The 24,995-nt window shown below is 36.3% G+C and overlaps 1 protein-coding gene, 1 long non-coding RNA gene and 1 pseudogene across 9 annotated transcripts; 1 reads left to right on the top strand and 2 right to left on the bottom strand.

Moving 5' to 3' along the window:
• LOC112169479 overlaps positions 1-24,995 on the bottom strand; it is a 159,555-nt pseudogene that overhangs the window by 64,193 nt on the left and 70,367 nt on the right.
• Positions 3,683-6,465, top strand: LOC121050091. Of its 2 annotated transcripts, none has more exons than XM_040508858.1 (3): positions 3,683-4,923; positions 5,093-5,299; positions 6,330-6,465. In XM_040508858.1, exons 1-3 carry the CDS (start codon positions 4,651-4,653, stop codon positions 6,426-6,428), a joined length of 579 nt encoding a protein of 192 aa, XP_040364792.1. In that variant the 5' UTR covers positions 3,683-4,650; the 3' UTR covers positions 6,429-6,465. The 2 variants fall into 2 exon arrangements, with proteins under 2 accessions (XP_040364792.1, XP_040364793.1); XM_040508859.1 differs by lacking the exon at positions 6,330-6,465 and adding an exon at positions 5,671-5,700.
• On the bottom strand, positions 10,793-14,630 carry LOC112174242. Of its 7 annotated transcripts, XR_005801805.1 has the most exons (5): positions 14,616-14,630; positions 14,375-14,500; positions 13,556-13,671; positions 11,437-12,770; positions 10,793-10,982 (listed from the first exon to the last, which is right to left on the bottom strand). It is a non-coding gene; the product is annotated as an uncharacterized LOC112174242 (long non-coding RNA). The 7 variants fall into 7 exon arrangements; XR_005801801.1 differs by lacking the exons at positions 14,375-14,500; positions 14,616-14,630 and adding an exon at positions 11,134-11,360 and having other exon boundaries at positions 13,556-14,317; XR_005801804.1 differs by lacking the exons at positions 14,375-14,500; positions 14,616-14,630 and adding an exon at positions 13,765-14,313.

Raw genomic sequence — 24,995 nt, 5'->3', positions numbered from 1 at the left:
TGACTTAGTGGTGTGTCGGATGGTGCCCAAGCTCACGTCTGGCCAATGATCCAAAACACACAAGGTGGCACTTTGCCGACTTGTTGCCTGGCCGGGGCTCTCTCACAAGTCACACCCTTGCTTAAACTCTCTTCTCTAACACCTCGATCAACAAAACACGGACAATCTCTTTGTGGGTCTAATCGGTGTGATTATGGGCTTTTCATCGGCAAAGGACAAGGAGGAAATTGTGGATGCAGGGACTTTGGCTTGATTCTAATGAAATTTGCTGAATGTGGATAAGATGAGAAATCTTGAAACCCTCTGGAATCCTATCATTGCCAAGATGTATCAATATGCTACAGTTGTGGCTAAGAAAAGCTTTCTTTAATTTTTTTTATTTTCCTTCAATTGAAAGTTTGAAACTAGTTGTTTAGTTGTATAGGTTGACATTTGAAAGCAAGGGTAATACTCTCTCCAGTTATTCTGATATTGATGATAGTAGCATTAATCCTTAGGTAGATTTATGTGTGTGGATTTCTCTATAAACATCCATAAATTTTGCATACATTACAGGCATGGCTACCTCACTCATTCCCCTTGAATCATGACCTCTGAAATCATAATCCTCGCCAAGCAGGATATAATGCGATATAGCTTTCTGACATGCTCGAGTTTTGAATTGAAAACAACTAGATGCTCAAATTCCTTTTACTAAATGAGACTGTGTGTGAAGGACTTTGGATCAGGAATTTTTTGATGCAGACTAAAGTGTTGAGTCACATTGTGGCTGGTACACTTGTGGTTTATTGTGATAATGAAGCAGCTGTTTTCTTTAGCAAGAACAGTAAAAGATCAAATAATTCTAAACACATTGATTTAAAGTATTACAGTATTAGAGAAAGGGTAAAGCATGGTGAGATAGCTGTTTTGACTATTGACACAAATTCACAGCTAGCAGATCCTTTCACCAAGGCATTGTCAGTGGCTGCATTCCAGAAGCATACAGCAAGCATTTGAGTCTTAGCTAATCTAGATGCTTACATTCAGTAGAGAGTTAATCCAGTTGGAGCAATTAAAAATTTTAAGGTTCCTGAGTTCTTGTATTTTTTGAGTTGTGATTTTTCAATTCATATATCACAACTTGTTTGTAATGACAGATTTTATTATAAATAAATTTTTGAGGTATTTCCAGATATGGTTTTGCTGCAGATTCATTATTTTATTCCGGAAATTATCATCTTGTTTTGAGTGTCATACTTGCTATCAGATGGCTTAAATCATGTATAGCATGATGTTAAGGTTCAAGCAATAATTTTAAGTCATCAGTGTTCAGTTAATTTGTTTGAGTTTCTGGTTTAAGAAACATAAAGTAGGACCTGGTATATGCCTTCTTGTTGATACACATTAGCATATATCGTTTCACTTCTGGTTTGACATATGTGGATTGCAGGGCCTTGTGTTTGTGGTTTTGAAACTCTGCATTTTTGTTAAAATGTATATTGTTTCTTACTCTGCATAAGTAACTGTGATCTGACTATGTTGGAATGGATTTATTATTCAAGTTTGTTATCTGGCGCGCACTTTGGTAAGTTAAATTAGTTTTGATATTATCTGGTGCAAATCATCAAGTATAATATGTGTCAGTCCAAGGGGGAGATTGTTAGAATCAAATGTGGACTTGTCACAAATTATCATAATGTATATGATGATTAGCTTAATATCAATCCTAGTTTAACATGGATACAAACTGAAAATCAATACTAGTGGCTTAATGAAACAGTGTATCAATTCATTAAGTATAGTAACCCAATTCTTAGTCTGCAAGGAAGACTATAATGATGTGTTACATTAAGAATCTATCTAGAAAACCTAATCCTATAAGGAATGCTTTAATGGGAAGCTACTTGAGGGCTAAGTCTCCTATATATATGGATGAATTGGTCCCTGTTGCCACCAAGATTTATTGCATTAGTTCTGTCCATTGAGAAGCAAGTTGGTAAGCAACAGAAAGCTACATTCTAGTGATCGAGTTTTGCAGCTGTAGAAGATGGAATCCATGCCTATGATTGCTGAAGGTAAGTTTTGGTCTTTTGTGATTGTTGTCGAGTTGATGTGCTTGTGTTTGTGAGCATGATTATATGGTGTTTACATGTCCTTCTTGAGTTTCTTCTCAAACTCTTGTACAAAATGGTTCACCATTCTATTCTCAAAATCTTCACCTCCAAGATGGGTATCTCCAGCAATAGCTTTCATTTCAAAAATCTCATCTTCAATTTTAAGAATGGAAACGTCAAATGTACCACCACCAAGATCGAATATGAGAACATTCTTCCCACCAGTGCTAGTGACTTTTTTGTCAAGACCATATGCAATTGCCGCAGCTGTTGGCTCATTGATGATACACATAATGTTCATGCCGACAATTAAACCAGCGTCCTTTGTGGCCTATCGTTGAGAGTCATTAAAATATGCTGGGACAGTTACAACTGCATTCTTTACTACAGATCCAAGATAGACCACTGCTATTTCACGCATCTTATAGAGAACCATTGATCATGATATCTCTTCCGGAGCTAATTGTTTTGTTTCATTCTTATACTTGACCACAATCATCGGTTTGTTATTATCGCCAGAAATCACCTTGAAAGGCCATAACTTCATGTCACTTCTAAAACATGAATCACTGAATCTCCTACCAATCAAACGTTTTGCATCTAAAACATTGCAAATAAAATTATAATTAATACCAGTTGGACATGCATGTCAATTAAAAAAATTTAAAAAAAGAAGCTGAACAATAAATTGTGCATTACCAAAGTTCCATATAAAAGGTAAAATAGGAAAAGTTTGAAATTCACTTACCAAAAACAGTATTAATGGGGTTCATGACGGCCTGGTTCTTGGCAGCATCACCTATCAAACGCCGTGTGTAAGTGAAAGCAACATAACACGGTGTTGTTCTGTTGCCTTGGTCATTGGCTATGATCTCGACCCGATCATGTTGCCAAACACCAACACATGAATATGTTGTTCCGAGGTCGATACCAATTGCTGGACCCTCACCTTTGGCTTTCTCAGCCACCAATGCCATTATTAATTATATTTACGTAGAAAGCTTAGAACGAAATATAACTTGAGAAAGTGTTTGTGGTATATGAATGCGTGCCTACGAGAAACAACTGAGAGATTGAACGATGAAACTGATCCATGATCGACGTATATATAGAGTTTGAGTGATCCACAATCAAATGGCAGAGAGCATCTGAAGCATAACTCAGATTCAAAGCAGTTCGTACCGCTTTCGCCATGACTCATTCGCAGCAGAATCATAAAACCCTCAGCGCCGCCTCTGCTCCAACCAACCCCGCAGTTTGTTGGCCGAGAGCGCCCCATTGACAGAGAGCACATGAACTTTAAATGTATAATGATATATTGAAGCATGCATACATATCGTATTGGTGTATGGAACTGTTTACTATCTCTACTATAAATAGTACTTTTGTCCCGAGGCATGACTTCAATATTGTTGATTGAAGAACCTTAGAATGTAAAACTCCTCATCTTGCTGAAATACGACATTGTACATTGTAGTGCAGTAAGTGTATAAATAACAATGTACAATGTCGTATTTCAACAATATAAAAACCGGTCAGAACGCCAATGGGGCTCCCCTGGACCGCCTTCAATGACCAGATCAAAGTGATGGGAAGACGAAGAGCGTGCATGGACCGCCATATCACCGTTCCAGAACATCCCCAGACCCCCCGAACTACCATCACTCAAAACCTCCTTGAAGTGTTGAAAACCTAAGGCTGTATGCAGACTAAGAAAGTCTGACATACGGCTAATTTTCGTCTCACACAGGAAGACAATTTGGGGACGATTCTGGGATATCAAATTCTTCAAAGCCCTCTTGGTTGTATCATTCCAGATTCCCCTAAAATTCCAACAGAGTATATCCATGTTCATGGTAGGCAGTAACCAGCGATCCCGAAGAATAGACGCAAACCCTAGGTCAGAAAGAAATAAAGTATTATGTAAAGTTGTAAGCAAATGCCTATGTTCTGTCGGGGTAAAAGATTCTGACAATGTAATCGCTAGAAACAAAAACAAGTATCTGATATTTGGAGTCTCCACTTATTGGGTAGTTTTGTTCTTCTTTCGATTTTATAGTTCCTGCCGGTGCTTATAGGCAAGCAGCAATCCTTATGCCTCCAGATCTATCAAGAAAGATGTCTGCAGAAATGGGAGATTCATTCTTCTCATTCTCTGGCAGGGATTGGATGGAAATGTCTGATTGGATCAATGGGGGATTTTTTTCTCTTGGAGTTTATAACCTTCAGCTTCTCCTCTTGCTGTTATTCGATCTGTTTCAAACATCTTTTGTAAGGACCGTGCAGCTGATTCTTGTCCTTTAACTTATGTAATGCATGCTATGGCTTGTGAAAGGCTTGTGCATTTGAATAGTAGTATAAAGTCTTTTGAGTATTTGATTGAAAACGGTGACAATCTGGTGCAAGTTGTGGATATCGATTCTTTGAGGCAAGAGGCAGCAGGACTCACTGGTTTTATGATGGAGCACCTCTCATTAGTGTCTGAAGATCAACAGCAAATATTCACTTCTGCTGATACGACTAATAACAAGATGGTTATCTACGAAAGTGATGAATGGGATTTCAGTATTTGCTCTGTGAACAAGAAGTCATTGCCAACGTACTGCACTTTGGTGGGTTGTTTGCCAAAATATTCATGCATGGTGCCCTCATGCCTCTAAAAAAGATTTCAAGAGATTCCTCTCTTTTAATCCTTACTTCCCTTCCCTACTTAAGAAGCAGCTTTGGGATGGTTATAGCGCACAAGAACCATGAAGCTGACAGGCTGAAGAATGTGACATTGCATCAGATCTCATCACTTATTGATTCCAGTCTGCATGAGCAAAAAGTAAGCATCTTTTCAAAGATCAAATGGTGCTTCCCATGACCCTCACACAATTGACACAAACTTGCTTGAAAAATATTTTAATTTGTATTTTTGGGGATCCTTTTCGTTTTACACTTTTCATTTAGGGTTACTCTTAAAATCTGGGTATTTATTTTACCTCTAGTATTAGTTTGTCCGCAGGTATTTTGCAAAGAGGTTCTGCCGTGCATTGGAGAAATCTACATTACCATTCATCAGTGACTTTCCATCCGGCAATGTTAAATTCAAACCATCACCTAATTGGCCGAATGTCTTAAGTGATTTAGAGAACTCATCATTGGCTATTTCCTGCAGCAAACTCAATGTATTTGATTGTTCCTCAGCCTCAAGTTGCAAGGTACATAACTCCCAACCATCTACCATCATGAAATTTACATCTTGTCAGAGTTTGCTTAATCTTTTGAGTTGTATGCCAAAAGGTCATTTGGACTTGAGATCATTTTCACATTATGTGACATCTATTCTCAACCTCGAAACGTATGAGCTTAAAAGAAGTAAAAATAAAATAAAAACCATCGGTTTGGCATGGCCACAAGCTAGCTCTAGAGATGGAAAATTGTTCTGTTTTGGTCAGAAAAATGATTGCATTCTTCTCTTGTTCATTAGCTAAATGTAATTTCGTTCTCTTATCTTTTAAAAGCTCGGGTGGCTAATTTTATATTGGACAACAATGGGCCTTGCCTTTTCGTTTCTCCATTTTATTTCCAGATTTTGCGAGGCAAATTCTCTTGAGATCCCCCTACCCAATGTTCCAGTGAATGATCTTCTTATTTTGGAAAATTCTTCCTCTGGAATTTGTCCCCCTTCCTCTTTTTGTTAAAAAAATAATAATAATAATTAATTAAATTATATTTAAAAAATATATATTTAAAAAAAAAGTATTAAAAAAAAAATCTTCTTTACTGAGTAATTATCATTCCCAATTCGGAATAGTGAACAAAATGAAATATTCAATTAATAGAGGTGGGTTCTAAGATTAAAACCGTTGCCCAGTTCAGTTATGTTTTCTTTCTGTTTCTGTTTTTGTTGTTTCATTTTTTGTACATAGTTCCATAAAATGTATTCAAAAGAGAGGAATTTGGTTAGACTCTTGTTTGTTTCAGTTTGTTTGGAAAAGTGCATGCACATTGCTTATTCTTGATACACTTTCTAATTTTGATCTTTTTTCTAGTACTTCATGGGTGAAGATAATAGTACCTCATTACTTATATGTGAACCTTTTACAGTTTTACCCCAACAGTCTCAAGAATTCATATCTCATGAAAAGCAATAATGTGTGTTTTCCTTTCAATTTGAATTGAAGTTAATATTTGTATCCATTCAATCATCAAGACATTTGTTAATATAACCAGTTCTGTGTTTTTCAGGATTGTTGTTGGTGGCTTATTAGAATTATCAGAATGCTTCATACTCAACTTATTATTATGAGCTCTTCAGATTGTTTGTGTCCTGTCGGAAGGCCTTAATATGTACAATTACTGCTTGTGAGGATACAGTAGCCAGTCAAACCTCAAACACTCGAGTACTCTTTGAGGATTTGTTTCCTGTTTCATAGCTTTACAAGTCGGTGCATATGGTTGCTGAGCTTCAAGAGTCATTCTCAAAAGATATTTATCATCAAGTTCATGATATGATCTTAGCGTTAATGGATCACACATTTTATGTGTTTCTGACATTAAATAAATATCAATCTAATCATGCTGTTCGTTTCCTTGAGGTTGCTGAGCTGAACTCTGGATCTTCTCAAGAACAGAGAAGTTTATTGAATTCGTCCAATTATATTGAAGCCTGGAAAAGTGTAAATATTGTTGCTAAGATTTTGAAGGAACAGATGCAGATCTTACTTGTAAATGTGAAGAATGGCATTTGTAATGGAAAAGAGGGAGTTTTTGTTGATGCTTTAAATTTGAACAAGTTTGCTTCCATAATTTCGTGCTTTAGTGGGTTTTTATGGGACCTAGCATGCGTTGTGATCGACACAGATGGGAGAAATAGTGATGAGAAAGCTAAGTTGTCAAGGTGGAAACTTGAACCAATCTCTGAACTCAACGTCTGTATAAATGTTTTTGCAGAAATTTCTTGTGTCTACTACAAATATTTATTCTTGACGATAATCAGCAGTCCACAACTATATGTGATGCTTATAATCTTCAGAAGTCAAGCTACAATTTAGATTTGTTGGGTGCAGAGAAGATTGTGCAGGAAGACAATGATGCTGACAATGATATGGCATGTGGTGGAATGCAGGATGAATCTGCAGTTGCAGTGACGTGCTCAGCATCATCTGACATCTATGATGACTCTGTAATTGGTAGTGTTCATAGAAGAAGACCACGCTTGAAAGATGCCGATAGTGTTGTTAGTGTTCTCACTGCTGTTGATTCATTAAAACTGCAATATTTAAATAAGCCTTTGTTGAGAAGCATACTAAAAGGTGATTTCCCCAATGCCGCATTTTTACTCAGGCAGTTGTTAATCACATCTTCTGCTATTTTGAGGCTAAATTGCATATTAAGAATGCTCTCATGTCATCAAGCTTGGTGCATAAGTTTGCTGGCATTATGCAAGTCCTGTTATTGGAATCAGCGGACGCGAGTCAGGTGCCACACTTCTGTAATTTTGTGTGTTTAGATGGTGTTCTGAAGTATCTGGAAGAATTGAGGAATCATTTTCCTTTGACTAATCCTACCTTATCCAGAGATTTGTTTGACAAGTTGGTTCAGCAACAGTTAGGGGCTCTCATGAAACAAGCAACACACTCCTTTCTCCTATGGGATTTTCCAAAGCATCATCTTTTTCTGTCTGGGAATACTTATTGGATAAATTCAAAGCTAGGTTGAGGTCCTCATTCGCAAAAGAAATCAACAGAGTTGCATCTCCAATCTGCAGTTCAAGCTATCGAAGGAGCCATAGTTGGTGTGCAGAAAGGGTGCACAGTGAGGCATGACATGTTTCTTCAATTGTTGCATCTGGCATTGATTGCTCGGATTTGGTTCTGGAATTTGTTTCAGGTAATATTATATCACACATTTATAGAGCGTATGAATAGTTCTACTACATCAATCCTCTATTTAGCTATGCATAAGTACTTATGTCTATAGTAATTGCTTCACATAAGGACCTACTTTAGCTACTTATCTATGACTTATGCTCAAGCCATTCAGAATTATGAATTAAATGCAAACATATTACCACATGGGGAAGAAAAGTGTACATGTATAATAATTCCCTTCAGCTATTGTATGGATTCCAGTGTATACCTTTGAAGTTCTTTGGACATGTTCCGACCTTTTATTTGTGTTTCAGGATGCAATTTAATTGTGGTTAAAAAATACATTCAGGTTGGTTGCCTGCATGTTCAATGTTATTCTGCATCTGCAGAGTCCACTAATCTTCTATGGATTCATTCAGAGTACAGATGATAGTGATCCAGATCCAGGAAAAGTCATTCTTATGTGTGTTGACGTACAGCAAGAATTTCCGGCAAGCATGTAATATACAAAATGGATCTCTGGCATGTAGCACACTCATTACGTAAACCTTCAGCACGTTTTCAAGCTTTCCATCTGTTAAAACATTCTAAATGTTCTGTTCCAAATGATTCTTCAACAAGCCCAAATAACCAACTCTCCGACCCAATAGCAAGTGCACATGTCTCAGCTAGTATAGATAGACAATACTCAATTGGCCTATATTCTGCTTGCTGCCGATTATTGCATAATGTTGTGAAGCATCACAAAAGGTATATATATTCATTTGGTATTGAAAATTTCATAGCAAAGAATTGTGAAGCTTGCAATAGATTACTAATTAAGCACATAAAGATCAGGTGGGAAGAGGTATAGTATGCCTAAGATCTTTAAACTTTTCATATTCATCTTTTGCAAATTGATTGTCAAAGATGTTTGAAATTGTCTATATTACTTCAACATTACTAATCAAGTAGATTCTGCTAAGAATTACAGTAATTCTTTTGTAGTTTCTAGTGAATGCGAGGGGTATGTTGCTCTACTTCAAGCTTCTGTTCGTGTGTTCTTTATTGCTAATTGGAGACACTGGATGCTGTTGTGGTAGCCAGAGAAGGCTTTTTTCATGGGGAAGTAGAAGGATTCAAATGTGCATGTTTTCTCAGAAGGACTTATGAAGAGGTAGGTGCTCACTGATAGTATCATTCTAGTTTAGATTATATTTTTGTTCAACTAAGTTTTGACTTTACGCGACTGAATACCAAAAAGGAGAAAATAACTTCATCACCTGGTTTTATCATATCTGTTCTGCAAGCGAAGACATCAAAAGGAGGTCTTTGGTCCACGCTGTTACCACTTTTTAGCTTATTGCAAACGGGTTTATTCAGGATATGGCGCACCCAAAACAGGCATCAAAAGGTAATTTTTGCTACCATGAAATATATTTGTTGTTTCCCAGCGAACATAAAAGGCATAGCACACTAATTAGTTAAAAATGATAATGGTGCCTTATCCTAAATTAAGATTAATGCTGGCCATTGATTGGTGGAGAAGGGGCGAGGTTGGTGTAGACCTATGTTCATATAACACATTCTTTTTCCCTATCTCCTCCCTCAACTTTTCCAGAAACTTGAGTATGAAATGATGTCATTCCTATCCAATTTCTATAGAATGGGTAATGTGGAACCAAATGCAGATTTGAGCATTTAGAGATAGGTTCAGAAGAGAAGGGAAGAATGGGTTATGGATATGTACTGTTACCACCTGAAAATGAGTCATTTTCGCAGAGAATTGTGAGTTGTGTAGGGTTTTTATTTTGTTTCATTTTAACTTCGTTTCATTTTGATTTCTCAGGCTATTATTGCGGCTCTGAGAAACTGGGAGTGTGCTTCCCGTGGTGCTGTCCATGCTTGAAATGAAGACCCAAATAGGAAGCTGCTACATGGTCAGTATATGAGCATCTGGATTGAGGGAAAACGTAACCACCGATGTGGTCTTTGTTCGAAAACCAAGTTTATTAGCTCATTAATCGTTTTTTCTGTTTTTTTGGCCTTTTTGTAATTAAGTCAGTACAGTGAGATTTTGGGCCCAACGAAAAAAGAAAGAAAACAAAAATGGTTACGTTGGGCCCAACGAAAAAAAGAAAGAAAACAAAACTGGATACGTTGGGCCCAATGACCTCAACTATAAATAGAGGCCTCTAGGGTTTAGATCTGACTCTGCAATCACATCTCTCAAATCAACTCACAGATCTCAAATCAACACTCAAATCAAATCAAATCTGCAATACCCAGAAATGTCTCTCGCCCCGATGATCCCCAAACCCAACGGCGGTAAGCCAAAAGGGAAAGCGCGCTATGATCCCAAGTTTGATCGCTCCACACTGAAGGTAAGCGTCAGCATCAGTCAAGGTCGGTGAGGTGAGCGTCAGCATCAGTCAGAATAATTTAGTAGCTAATAAGATCCTGACTGATTCTGACGCTCACCTCACCAACCCTAACTGATGCTGACGCTCACCTTCAGTGTGGAGCGATCAAACTTGGGATCATAGCGCGCTTTCCCTTTTGGTTTACCGTCGTTGGGTTTGGGGATCATCGGGGCGAGAGACATTTCTGGGTATTGCAGATTTGATTTAATTTGAGTGTTGATTTGAGATCTGTGAGTTGATTTGAGATCTGTGATTGCAGAGTCAGATCTAAACCCTAGAGGCCCCTATTTATAGTTGAGGTCATTGGGCCCAACGTATCCAGTTTTGTTTTCTTTCTTTTTTTCGTTGGGCCCAACGTAACCATTTTTGTTTTCTTTCTTTTTTCGTTGGGCCCAAAATCTCACTGTACTGACTTAATTACAAAAATGCCAAAAAAAAACAGAAAAAACGATTAATGAGCTAATAAACTTGGTTTTCGAACAAAGACCACATCGGTGGTTACGTTTTCCCTCAATCCAGATGCTCATATACTGACCATGTAGCAGCTTCCTATTTGGGTCTTCATTTCAAGCATGGACAGCACCACGGGAAGCACACTCCCAGTTTCTCAGAGCCGCAATAATAGCCTGAGAAATCAAAATGAAACGAAGTTAAAATGAAACAAAATCAAAACCCTACATAACTCACAATTCTCTGCGAAAATGACTCATTTTCAGGTGGTAACAGTACATATCCATAATGTTGTTGAAAATAAAACTGATCTCTGTAAAAATTCACCTCATTGTATCACAGAACGACACATGCTGAACTTAAAAACCGGCTCACCCTGCTTGCTAATTTCTGCTTCCAATATACATCTGTTTTTTTTTTTTTTTGTTTCTTTCACTATTAACACTTCGTGAATATAGAATAAACATGTGCAGAACATGGTGAAATATTCCACCAGTGCATACAGCAGTAGAACCCTCTTGCTTTGGGATCCTACAACTACCAATTTCAGCATCCTTCCAATATAGAACTTGGTCAGATGCAGCATAAATTTCTAAAATCTCTGTCAGAAGCTTCAATATAACAACTTACCTATGCAAATGATGCAGAATCTTCTTTGAGTACCTTCTCCACCATCTTCAGAGGACAAAGCAATAGCTATTCGTTTTCCATTGATAGCAGGAGCATTAACATCCATGTCAGTTGATGATGGGGTCTCATGAAGCACGTCAACACCAAGATAATCTCCCAAAGAACATTAGACAGAGAATCTAGAAGAAGCTCAATCGCACAGAACTCAGGAATATTGCCAATCCACTTTAGCACTCTTTCAATTATGGACCTCGACATATCCAGTCCAGAAGCTACTGAGATTTGTATTCAACAGAGCAGCTTCCCCATCCAAAATCTGTCTTGTCTTTCTCCAAAGATTTATTCCTCTGATTTTCCTTTTCTTTTCTTTTTTGTGGAGTATCTTTGTCACGATCGTTTAGGAAAACAATGCAAAGCCTCACACAAACCATTTCCACTTGACAAGTACGCAGTCCCACAAAATGGAGAGGCGCATATGAACATCAACCAGTCTCGCAAAATGGCAGAACCTAAACTTGCTTGTAAATTGCAGGAAGAAACCCTTCCATTTGAATGTCTGCTGGCAGCAGCCACAAGGTTGTGCCTTATCTCATATTCCATTTGACAATCTTCAAGAATATTTTGGATTGTCAAAACCATAAAAGAGGCTACTCGTTGGCAAAGAGTAGCAAACCTAAACCAACAGCGTCAAGAGGACTAACTAAAAATGTTTGAGCTTTAGTGAGAGTAGAGCACGACAGAAGAACAGCATGCATTGTTTTGGAAGGAAACTGATTCCTAAAAAAGCACAAGCAATCTCAATAAGCCTCTTCTGCTCCTTATATTCTATATGCTTCAAAGATAATCCAGACTGCAACTTATTTTGCTTGACCTATGTATGCTCGCTACCAATAAACTAGATTCTTTCATTTGAACAATGAATTAGATGATAATACGGCTACGTTGAGCATACCATCACAAGAAGGTTTCCCACTGGAAAAGCTAGGTTTTCCTTCATCTGTGGAAGCTTTGTGCATGTAGATAACAACCCCTCAACAGAAGCAAATTGAACTTTACTTCTTCAAGGCATTTCCTTCATCTGTCGGGCTCCGAATCACACAAAAGCATGGCAAGTGCACAAGCAAGTTCATCATCTTCTTGACTTACTTTCATATATCAGATCCATCTGAATAGCAGAAAATCATCTTCTTCTTGAAATACCAGTGACTTTCACATATCAGATCCATCTGAATTCCTACTCTCCCAATTCATAACGAAAAGCGGTTCCTCAGCTTATACGATCTTGTAGTATTTGCATAGCACTTAGCAAGCTCCATCATGGCAGAAGACTCAAACTGCAACCAAATTACACATATATTAGATAGTATAAACAACCCAAAAGGAAAGTTGCCAAGAAATAGGGCCATATTGACACTCAATAAAAAGAAAAGGCTCAATAACAGAGCATGCATAAAAGTCATCACAGAAGGAAATATAAACAAAGCATGTTTAGGAATAGTCTAGGACACAAAGGCAACTGGTATCATCCTCCAAGGAAGTACAGGCATTCCAATGGGAAAATGATTCCATGGCTGAATAAGTCCAGGTTAAATACTCATTTTCTCAAGCAGAGAGAAATCAATTTTATTATCAATGTAGAATTAAGGAATATATAACTCCTCCACCAACCTGACTCAAGCGAAACCCTATAAACTTAACAGAAATGTTATACGATTCAAAACTTAAACAATACCAACAAAATTAAACCAAAAATCAGCCCCTTGTTCTTCATTCTACTTCCAGGCCTGCAGCATCTTTCTATAAAGCCTATACAACACAGTATAACAAAGAGTGATGCTTCCTCCCTCAATTCAACCTCGAGGAACCAAATAAACCAGCTAATACCAACACAATTAAACCAAAATTCAGCCCCTAGTTCTTCATTCTGCTTCCAGGCCTGCAGCCTCTTTCTACAGATAAAGCCTATACAACACAGTATAACAAAGAGTGGTGCTTCCTCCCTCGATTCAACCTCAAGGAACCAAATAAACCATCTAACACCAATTTCAACAAATTACAACCCTAAACAACTATGAAAGAAATACCAAAAAGGAAAAAGTACATTTGCAACCAAGCTTACCGACATTTGGGTCGATCTCTAGACGACATATCCAGAAGGTAAAATCTTGGAGTTCCTTATTCCTGCAGGACTGATTTCAACCATCTCATCATGATTCATAACGAGGAGAAAGAAATCTGCAAATTAAACACCCTATTATACCATCAGTTGTCCAAAACCAAGAGATATTAAATTGCAGAGCCTAGATTGCAAAACGGAAAAGACGAGACATATGATCTGTAAGTAGAGTCAGATTCCATTGAACCTCCTTGTCCTTCGTCAATGAAAAGCCCATAATCATACTGCTTAGACCCACAGAGAATTTCTCAGTTTCGTTGGGGTTGGATAATTTAATCGAGGTGTTAGAGATGAGAGTTTCAGCAAAAGTGGGAGAGATCAGGGCAGAGAGGGCATACGGTCATTAGGAGATCGAAGAGCGAGAGAGAAGACCAACTGAATTTCAGGGTTTCATTGGGGATGGGTAATTAAATTGAGGTGTTAGAGATGAGAGTTTCGGCAAAAGTGGGTGAGATCAGGGGCAGAGAGGGCATACAGTCATTAGGAGATCGAAGAGCGAGAGAACAGACCGACTGAGATCTAGTCAAGTCTAAGAGAAAAAGGAGAAGAAGGGGGGGTGTTCATGGTTTTTGTTTTCTTGGTCCAAGAGTGGCCATGGTTTGCACCAATAAAGTGGCTATAGATATTAACAATAAGATACCCTCTACTGATGCAATCTGTCACTGATGTCACCCAGAGTCATGGGAAGAATATAACAGTGATAATTGAAACAGTGGCACCCTAAATTATAAAAGAACCTGGGGGCTATCAATGGCTACCTACCAGTGGCCCTTGGCCCTTGGCCCTTTTCCTAGTAGTGCATGCACCGTCTCCGCCTCTGTCAAATCAAGTCAGATTAAGCTTTGTTCTCTGTCCTCTGTATCATCTCTGACTCTGTCTGGGAGTGACCTGAGAAAAGAAATATCAAGTGAATCAGCATCTTTTAACAATATCAGTAAATGAATTATTCTCTTAAGAAACTAGAGAAAAGCTCTCCATCGTGAAAAGATAGCAAAAAAATCACCATCCTAAATTCTGAACAAACTGAATAATCTATTTGACTTGCACTCCCGCAATAACTTCCATACATAAAAATTCTATTCATAATACTTTCTTCTACATTCTACTCCAATCTATAACAAGTGTTCCACCCATTACTTGCCACTTTCTCACAAATGTTTTCCTTAACCGACAATACTGCAAACAAAGGTATTTTTTTTATTTTATTTGTTTTTAATTTCTATGAGTTTGTATACAAACAAATAATTTGACCCAACTACGCAAAATCAGAAAAAAAATCTTAAGTTTTCTACTACAAATAATATTTCAAAAATCTTAATATAATCCCAGAGGAGTGAATAGAACTACAAAAAATATGGAAAGCATTCTCTAAAAAAGATCTACAAAGAATTTAGACATGAATTTGTACAAAAGATCTCTCAATGATATCTCAACAAACATGACAACAAAAGACATAAGTTTGTACAATTAGATGTACAAAGAATTTAGACATGTCTGTACAAAAGATCTACAAGGGATTCAGACATGAGTTTGCATATTAGATCCATTAATGATATCACAACAAACATAAGCACAAAATAGACAAAAACAGGAAAAATTGATTGTATTCTTCAAATTTGAAAATGTATTTGATAGTTTAGTGCAAAGAAAATCTATGCCTAACTAGAACCAAATGGCCCTAGAGAGCTAGAACCAAATGGCTCCAGTTAGGTGATAAAAATAATAAATTTTTCCAGATGCAAGCTTCTATCAGAAAGAAAAGAAATCAAATTTTAAGAATTAAAGATGATCTTGATTGTTGGACTAATGATCATGATCAGATTGCTACTGTTCTTATCAACTCTTTGAAGAAGCGTTTTAATACTTCTATAACTGATAGGAGCATTTTAATGTGATATTTTAGTAGTTAATTCCTCATATTTTGCTTAGTTAATTCCTTAACCGAATCGATTTTTAACTGAATTTCTATTTTTAGGTACATTGGAGTAGATGAAGAAGAAATGAGTGTTAGGTCTATAATTACCTAGAAATGATGGAGAAAAATGGAAATGTACTAAAAGGTCAATTTTACACATTTTCCTACTCCGGCTAGGAGAAACCAAGCCAAGCAAGGAAGGAGGGACGGCAGACTAACCAAAAGAAATTCAAATGAGCGAAAACTCTCCAGATTAATTCTAGACATTCCAAGGATCATTTGTTATGAAGAGTGCCAGAGCTAGTTTTGAGTGGAAAGTCTTTAAACAATCAGTCCAATTTTCTGCAGAAGCAAAACTGGAAAACTGGACTTGTAAGGAGTCCAGCAGTGTTTCCGGCCCAACCACATGGAATTAAGCTATGAAATTCCACTATAATGATCTACACTCATTATGGATCATTTGATATGAAGAAGTCGAAGGCCCATTCTGATTTCTTGGTAGAGATATAACTGAAGGAAAAAAGGAGCAGAAAGTGACTCAAACCTAACAAATTCCATTAGTGTTTAAGTGCTTAAACCTAACAATTTCATTAGTGATTAAGTGCTTAAACCTAATAATTCTATTAGTGTTTAATTGCTCAAACCTAAGCCATCATGATTTGTTTAAGGCCAACCACTATAGCTTGGTAGCCTATATATAGAGGCTACAAAGAAGTAACAATTAATACATTCCTTCATCAATTTCATCTTCTTTGTCTCACCATTTCCTCTCCATTCTCTAGTTCTTAGTTTAATTTATTTTCCATTCTCTAGTTCTTAGTTCTGCATCTTCAAGCAAAGAGGAGGAGAAGAAGAAGTAGTGAGCAATCCTAGCCGTCATCGTTCCACCTTGTGTCGTGATAGTGAAGCCTTGCTTTCAAGATTCAAGATCAACGTCTCAAGCTCTTCATCATCAACTCCCTTCAGAGTGTATTCAATCTTTTTCCTTGTAACTTCTTTTGGTTTTCTTTGCTTGGATTTGTAGAACTATGAATTATAGTTAACATGACGTTAAGGGCAAAGTTTAAAGCCCGTTTATATGTTTTGAAATAAAGTTGTGATTTTTATATGTTGATTTATATATTGCTTATGTGAGATTGCTTGATTGATTTTGGATTACAGAAAACTTTTGCATGTTTATGTTCTTTGGTGGCCAACTTAGGATATATGCATGTAATTGGAGCTAGATTTAAGTAGTGAAGGATTTGGACAAAAGTCGAAATCAATTAAGGAGGATTACAAATAGATGAACTTTTTCATACTAGGTTGTGCACTTTGGTTGACATCATTTCTTTGTTCTTCATGCATTGAATGTGTTCTTGAGTAGCTAGCTTTCTAGACTATGATTGCATGTTCAATAGATTTAATTTAGGTGCTTTCACTTAGATTAAACATTCAAAGAAAGTAAAAAATGGGAAATCGTTTGCTTATTAACGTTTCACATAGTCAACTTCTATCTCATGACATAGAAAATCAACTATAGGAATTGTAATTGGACTTCATGCATATGATACAATCTTTGTTCCTTGTGTTCCACCCTTGTAAATGTGTTTTTACATTTTCTTTATTTTATTTTATTTTAATTACGATTCTCTAATCCTAAAACCCCCTTATTTGTGTTTACTTGTATATATTTCTATTCTTTTTATTATTTTTGTAAATAATACTTTATTTTTTAATTCTTTATTTGTTTATGCAATTACAGGTGTACCCTCAATCCCCGATTTGAACGATCCCTATTTATTTTATACTAATGATGACATTTTATAGGGTTAAATTGCGTGCTTACTTTGAGCGTGTCAATAACCCCTCCGAAAGAAGCTTTATTCTCTTTTATTTCTTGTATCGATACTTGTATCACTGTTAAGGATAATAACTCTTTGCTTGCTCCTATTACAATGGAGGATGTTTTTGTTACTCTACACAGTATCGGTCGTCTGAAAGCTCCTGGACTAGATGGTCTCCATGCCATATTTTTCATACTTATTGGAACCAAGTCAAAGATTCTTTGTTCAAAATAGTTTCAGATTTTTTCACTCATAATATTGATTTATCCCTTATCAATCGTACTAATATTGTTCTTATTCCAAAGTCTGAAAATCCTGAGACTGTCAATCATTATTGACCTATAAGCCTCTGTAACGTTGCCTATAAGGTCATTTCTAAAATCATGATATCTAGACTTAGACCTTGACTAGATAAATGTATATCTAAGAATCAGGGTGCTTTTGCTCCTGGCAGATCCATTCATGATAATATTCTCATTGCTCATGAACTTTTTTCTTCTTTTAACAAGAAAAAAGGCAAAGTAGGGTGTATGGCTATCAATTTTGATCTCGAGAAGGCTTATGATTTCTTAAATTAGGCTTATTTATTGGCTTGTTTACAGGCTTTTGGTTTCCATCCTACATGGATTAATCTTGTGAAAACTTGTCTTAGTATTGTTTCATTTTCTATTTTGCTCAATGGTTCTCCTCATGGTCTTTTTAAACCAAATCGAGGTATCAGACAAGGGGATCCTCTATCCCCATATTTATTCATTTTAGCTATGGAACCTTTAATTAGAACTTTAAATCAGCTCACTCCTAGACCTAGAACTCAAGTTGGTATCTTAACTTCCACTCATGGTTTTAAAGTTTGTAATCTTATGTTTGCTGATGGTGGTCTTATTTTTGTAAAGGCTTCACATTCTGCAGCTAAGAATATCATTAATACCTTGAATCTTTTTTCTGAGGCTTCTGGCCAGCAAATAAACTATCACAAATCTACTATTTACTTCCCTGCTAATATCTCTACTTCTATCAAAAGAGACATTGCTTGTTGTCTTGGTATTCAACATAAGAACTCAATTGGTAAGGACTTGGGAGTTCATAACATTGTTTACTGGAAAGATCCTCTTAATATGAATGATCTTATTATTAATTAAGATATTGAAGAAGCTTGCTAGTTGGAAATCCAATACCTTGTCAAGAGGTGGTAAGTTAATCTTAGTGAAATCTAATCTTTCTAGAATGCCAAATCACATTCCTTCTTGTTTTAAATGCCCCAAACGTCTTACTGACAGATTGGATAAAGAATGTAGAACTTTTTTCTGGGGAAGTCACATCCAGCTATTGCTTGGCGGCAATCTTGTCTACCAACATCTAAAGGAGGTTTAGGGATTAGACCAGCTAAAAACTTCAATAAAGCTGCCCTACCTAAGCTAAGTTGGAAAGTCTTAAACCAACCTGAAAATTGGTGGGTTCAATTAGTAACAAGAAAATACCTTAAGCATAGTCACTTTTTGACTACTCAAAAGAAAGCTTCACATTCTTTGGCATGGAAAGGCATTTTAGATGCTAGAGATTTACTCTCTGAAGGTCTTAGATGGACTGTTGGTGATGGCCAATCCATTCTTTTTTGGTCCTTTAATTGGGTGTTGCCTTCTCCTTTATTCCAGAATAACAGAGAAATCAATTGGATTGGTCTCTTAAAGTTTCTCAGTTTATTCATAATATGTCTTGGGATAAAGAAGCTTTACTTACTATTCTTCCTGTTGATATTGTTGATAAGATCATACCTATTTCTTTGCCTTTGTATCCTACTCAGGATGAGTTTATTTGGGGCCCTTCTGGATCAGGTACTTTCACTGTTAAAAGTGCTTCTTGGCTTCAATCTTAACAGGTTCCTACGCACTCTAATGCTTCTTTGCTAAATAAGATGTGGAATTTAAATTTACCTCCCAAAGTTAAGATATTTGCTTGGATTCTGATTAGAAATCGTTTATGAACAAGAGATAAGCTTTCTACTTACAATCACAATATTTCTCCCCTTTGTCCTTTTTGTACTAATTCTCCAGAAACTGTTGATCATCTTTTTATGCAGTGTTCTTTCTCTCATCAGGTTTGGACTTTGGCTCATTCTTCTAATCTTCTTCAATGGAATGACTCTTTTATTTCTTGGTTAGATCATATTCATAATGCAGGTTCATCTACTGATTCTCTTGCTCAAGTGCTTTTTATCTCTTGGTCCATTTGGCATTCTAGGAATCGGTTAATCTTTCAGCAATTAGTTCCTTCCCCTAATAAAACCTTGTTTGGGGCTGTTATGATGGGAACTAATTGCTGTCAGGCTAACCCTAAGAATAGTCAACCTAAGTTGTCGAAATATTTTCAGGTGAAATGGCAACCTCCTATCTAACGCCCTGAATTTTGAATAATTAAATTCAAATTCGAAATGTGAAAACTTAACAAGCACACGAAAAACACATTGAAAATTTGCATTTTAAACTAAGCCATAAAATAACCGAGCTAAATAGTAATAGAGCCTCGTTCTTTAGAGTCACATATTACATTACAAAGAATTTACAAATTAAATTTTTCAATAAGTAAACACGCTCACCAACTCTTTACACAGTGGAAGACTAAAACCAATTACACTTCTACATCCAATCTACAACAGCTATAAAACTTCAGCTTCAACGATTGTAACTTCAACCTACACAAAAATCCTACACCATGGAATAGCGCACCAGGTTGAAATAACAAACCTAGTAAGCTTTTGCAAGCTCGTATGAGTAAACCTAAATTACATGCTTAAACCATTATAGTCTAAAAAAATCAATATGAAATTATTACAACAAAAACGTCAAGTCTATATCAATCAATTTCATGCTCAACTAAATTAAACTAAAACCCACATGCTCTATCTCTTGATTCATTGTATCAAATTTCCCACGACTTCAATTATACAATTAACCCCAACAATATTTTAAAACATCTTACGTCCCTACAATCTATCAGATCATCCTCCATTTGTCTCAACGACACAACTACAAAATCTCACTCATTACCTCACAAACTAAGACATTTGCTAAAATCATGACATCACATCTCAATTCACACTCACTACATATCTCAAATCATAACTGTACTCAAAATAAGAATGTTACATCCCGAACCTAAATTTACCGATTTACTAGTCATCTGGACGGTAAACGACAACTACTTTCACTTTTTACTTTGTTTCGATACTTTTAGTGGCCCTAAAAATTGACTTTTTGTTCAGGTCAAAATTGGAGAAAATGTTCTTCATGAAAGTTGTAGAGGATGTTAAACCGAGCGCGTGCATATATGGTAAGTAAAAATCGGAGTTCGTATGCGAAAGTTATAAATGAAAAACGGAAGTTACTATTTATGGTAGATAGTATATATTTAAAATTTTTATTGTGGCCGGTTAATTTCTCTCTCTCTCTCTCTCTCTCTCTCTCTCTCTCTCTCTCTCTCTCTCTCTCTCTCTCTCTCTCTTTTCCCTGAGCTTTCGCTCTCTCTCCCTCTCTCACCTCTGCAACAGCAGCTCTCTCTTTGCTCCGACCACCAGACGACGTCTAATTGAGCCCACCGACGTGTCTCATCTTCCTTAACACGCCAGTGGTGGTCGTTCGTTGCACCTTGGCCGAAAAAGGAGGAAACGAGCTCGTGAAGTTCACTGTAGCAGCTCGAGTTTTCTGGAAATTTTTCCAGATTCCGGCCAACCTTGGCGATTTTTCTGGGCTTAACTTGTAATTTTCGCGACGTGGATGACCTCCCTCCAAGCTTTCTTCCACAAAACGCAATGTAAACAACGGATCGAATGTTTGAACTTTGGAACTCAAATCGGGTTACTGTTTCCTTAATTGTTGATCTAGTTCTAGTTGTTTTATGGACTTGTGATAGTTGAGAAAGACGTTCGAATGGTCGAGACGAAGCTGATGCCAAAATTTGGTGCCCATCGGAGGTGGTGGCTGCGGCACGTGGGGCCCACGTGCCACCACTGTAGGTCGCGCGTGGAGGCGCGTAGGGCGGCTTTTTAATTTCAATTTTTTGCCTATTAAATCCTATAAATGTTGTAGAGTTTATATTTGAAGTTTGGTGAAGATTGGGGAAGTTTTGAATCGATTATAAATTTCTGGAAATTTAGAATTTTGATTATCAATTTATGAGAATCCGACAGTCGGATTTCTCTCGAATCTGCCTAGAACTTGTAAATTAATGAAATGGTGTTAGTGGTAAAGTTTGGGTTGAATCAGAGAAGGAAATAGAGATGTTGGCCTAAGAGGATTGATTTTGGGAATCGTATTTAATTACCGAATTGTTATTCACGAAATATAATTGTGTACAGGACGCTATACCGAGTTACTGCTCGACGAAGGAAACTCGTATGCGTGGTCGCCTATATAGTACAGTGAGTGGACTTTTGATTTTAATTGATGCATGCAAATTGATTTTCCGAAAATTTTGATTTTATTGATTTATCAATTTAATTATCGAGCATTTTATTTTGGTTTGGATTATTAATTGATTTATTGGTTTGAACTTTTGAATTAAGATTCATTATGCTCGATTTGTGAATTTTGATTTATGTGATATTTACCTTATTATTATTCCGTGGTAATTTTCTGGAAATTTTTATTATAATTAATTATCAATTCTTGAGATTTCAAGAGAGATTCGGAATTGGTTTTGGAATATATGATTATTATTTTGGAAATGTGATTTACGTGATTTTTCGACGATTTATTTTACCGAGATGATTTCCTGATTACATATTATATTTAGTAGCCAATTTTGAGATATTCTGGAATATTTTTTGGAAATGGGATTTTCCAAAGGAATTTGTGCTCGTACTAATTTCCGGGTTTGGTTACGGATTTGAGAATATTTTGGCGTGCGGGGCCACGTCATTGGAATGGTTATTTTTTCTCATGAGAGATTGGGGAAGTCTTTTGAATTTTTCGGGATTTTTGAATGTTTTCTTCACCATACCGAGGTCCAATTACTAGTTCTCCTCCTCACTTACTTTGTGTTTGTAGGTGGCAGTTGAGGTAGATTATTTCTCCTCCTCATGTGAGTAGCAGTCAAGGTTATTAGTTCTCCTCCTCACACAATCTATGTGTGGGTGGCAGTTGAGGTTAGGGGTTCCTTTCCCGTATGGTGACATCTTTTCCCCATATCCTTTATTGTTACTTCAAGTCCAATTCTTTTAACCAGCGGGGGCTGGTATATTTTCACAAGATTTCGAGTTTTAAAGGAAATATGTTTCGCAAACGTTGCATGCATCGAGGTTTTATAAATTTAAATACGTGGGAAAGTAGTAAAAACTTTTACTTCCTTTAAATTATTTATTCTTAGTTGTTTATTTTTGTTCACTCACGCTAACGTGTTTTTCAATACTTTTCCTTGGGCCCTTCTGTTTCAAATGCCCAGTTTGCAGGCGAAATTAGTTGAGGTCGGGCGTTCACGGGTTGAGGTATAGTTGTCACTGCTTCCGCATTGTAGAATCTATCGATCCTTCACCCTCTTTACTTTTCATTCTGTTATACCTTTTGTTTTAGAATTGTTCTGATAACCGTGGAATTAATGTTGTTAAGTTGGGAATTGTGTATTATGAATTGGAGAATATTGTGATTTGGGGAGCAGGGTGGCTCCAGGAGAATAAGGATGGATGGTATAGAAGTGTAAATGTTTTCCTACAGGTTTTGGGTAGTTCATTTTAGGGGAAGTTCCGCCAAATTTTTTGTATAATTTCTTCTAAGGTGGGCCCCGCAGGGCCACTTCGGATTTTGGGATGAAATCTAGGGCGGGTCCTGTCAAAGAATTTAAATAAAATCAGTGATCCTTGCATAGAAACCTAGTTCAGGAGATCACGTTAAAACAATCAATAAAATCATAGTAATCCCTGCATAAAGTTTAGTTCAGGGAATTACATTAAAACACACAATTCGAATGAAACATAAATCAATAATAAAATCAACCAATTCTTGCTAAAGTCCAGAATCTACCCCCTTCTATTACCATGAAAGATCACCACACGACTCACCTTCAAACTCAACAACTATATATCTTGAGGCATCATACATCTCAAATATGACAAAATCATATTAATTTCAACTCACAATTTAATATAAATCATGACCTTCCCCTCGATCATTACTGTGACCCTCGATCCGTAGACCCTCGATCACTATTGTGACCCTCGATCAGTAGACCAAACATTTAAAGACCACTCAAGACTCAAAATGTTGTACAACCTCATGTACTCTTCTAAGCCACATAAATGACTGCAACAAAATGTTAATTTGGAGTCTCAATTCTAATCTCTGAAAAACAATCTAGAATCCCCATTCAAAGTATTGTTTCCACATTTTAAACCACAAGTATAAATTTCTACGTAACTCTCAATTACTCAAAGTCAATATTATAAATATTTCCTTAGAAAATTTACATTGTAACACATACAATTCATCCAAAAATAACCAATACATATTCTATTTCGGCAGATAATAATTGCTTGAAAATAATGATCCAAAAGAATAACCATTATTTCTTCACTCAATGCCACACCATCCAAATATATATTCCACGTAAATATATATATATATATATATATATATATAGGGCCCTTCTAGTGAGGGATCCTTTTTTTTTTTGTCTTTTCTAGGGATAGGGCATTAGACCAACTTTTTGATCATATTTTCGCATCTCAACCGTTCAGTTTTTAGGTCCTAATGTATAGATCACTTCTGCAAATTTTCAGCCAATTTGATGATCGTTAAGGCATCCAAAACTGCAATTTTCCATTATAAATAGGAACGGTTCCAGTTCTACAGATTCAGTCCGTTCGTGTAAATTGCAATTTTGGATGCCTTAACGATCACTGATTTGTCTGAAAATTTGCAGAAGTGATCTACACATTAGGACCTAAAAAATGAATGGTTGAGATGCCAAAATATAATCAAAAATTTATCTATGCCTATCCCTATAAAAGACAAAAAAAAAAGGATCCCTTATTGGAAGGGCCCTACACACACACACACGGAGTCACCCACACAAGAATGACCATTAATACCAACTATAGTTCACACGCCTCAAAAACCAATAAATTCATTTTTATAATTAAAACTTGTTTTTACTTACCCATGGACCATAGGGATCAAGTTCATTTTATTTTAAAACAAATATTTATTTCCATAAAATAATTTCCACAATTTATCAAATAAATAGAAAGAAAAAATTCTGCTTACTATCTTGTAATTTCTACAATTTATCAAATAAATATGAGGTTTTAATTAGTACGTAGTATGATCCTTAAATGTAGAATCTTATAGAGAAGCATGCATATATACTATAGTTTGGCATATCGTATTTGTGTATACTACTTTTGTCTGAGGCATGACGTCAATATTATTGATTGAAGAACTCTAAAATGTAAAAATTCAGCGAGAAGAAATATGACATTTTACATTGCAGTGCAATGAAGTGTATAAATAATAGAAACCACATACACGACATGATGGTCATGTGTGCAAATGATGTGGACCTACGTAACACAATGAAGTTTTTAAATTTTTTTTTTTATGAAATTCGTAACATAATGGATTTTTTTTTTTTTTAATACAACATAGTGGAGTTG

Source organism: Rosa chinensis, chromosome 6 (genome assembly GCF_002994745.2).
Source record: "Rosa chinensis cultivar Old Blush chromosome 6, RchiOBHm-V2, whole genome shotgun sequence".
Taxonomy (NCBI): domain Eukaryota; kingdom Viridiplantae; phylum Streptophyta; class Magnoliopsida; order Rosales; family Rosaceae; genus Rosa; species Rosa chinensis.
The sequence above is the reverse complement of the archived record's forward strand: the minus strand, read 5'-3'. Positions and strand labels throughout refer to the sequence as shown.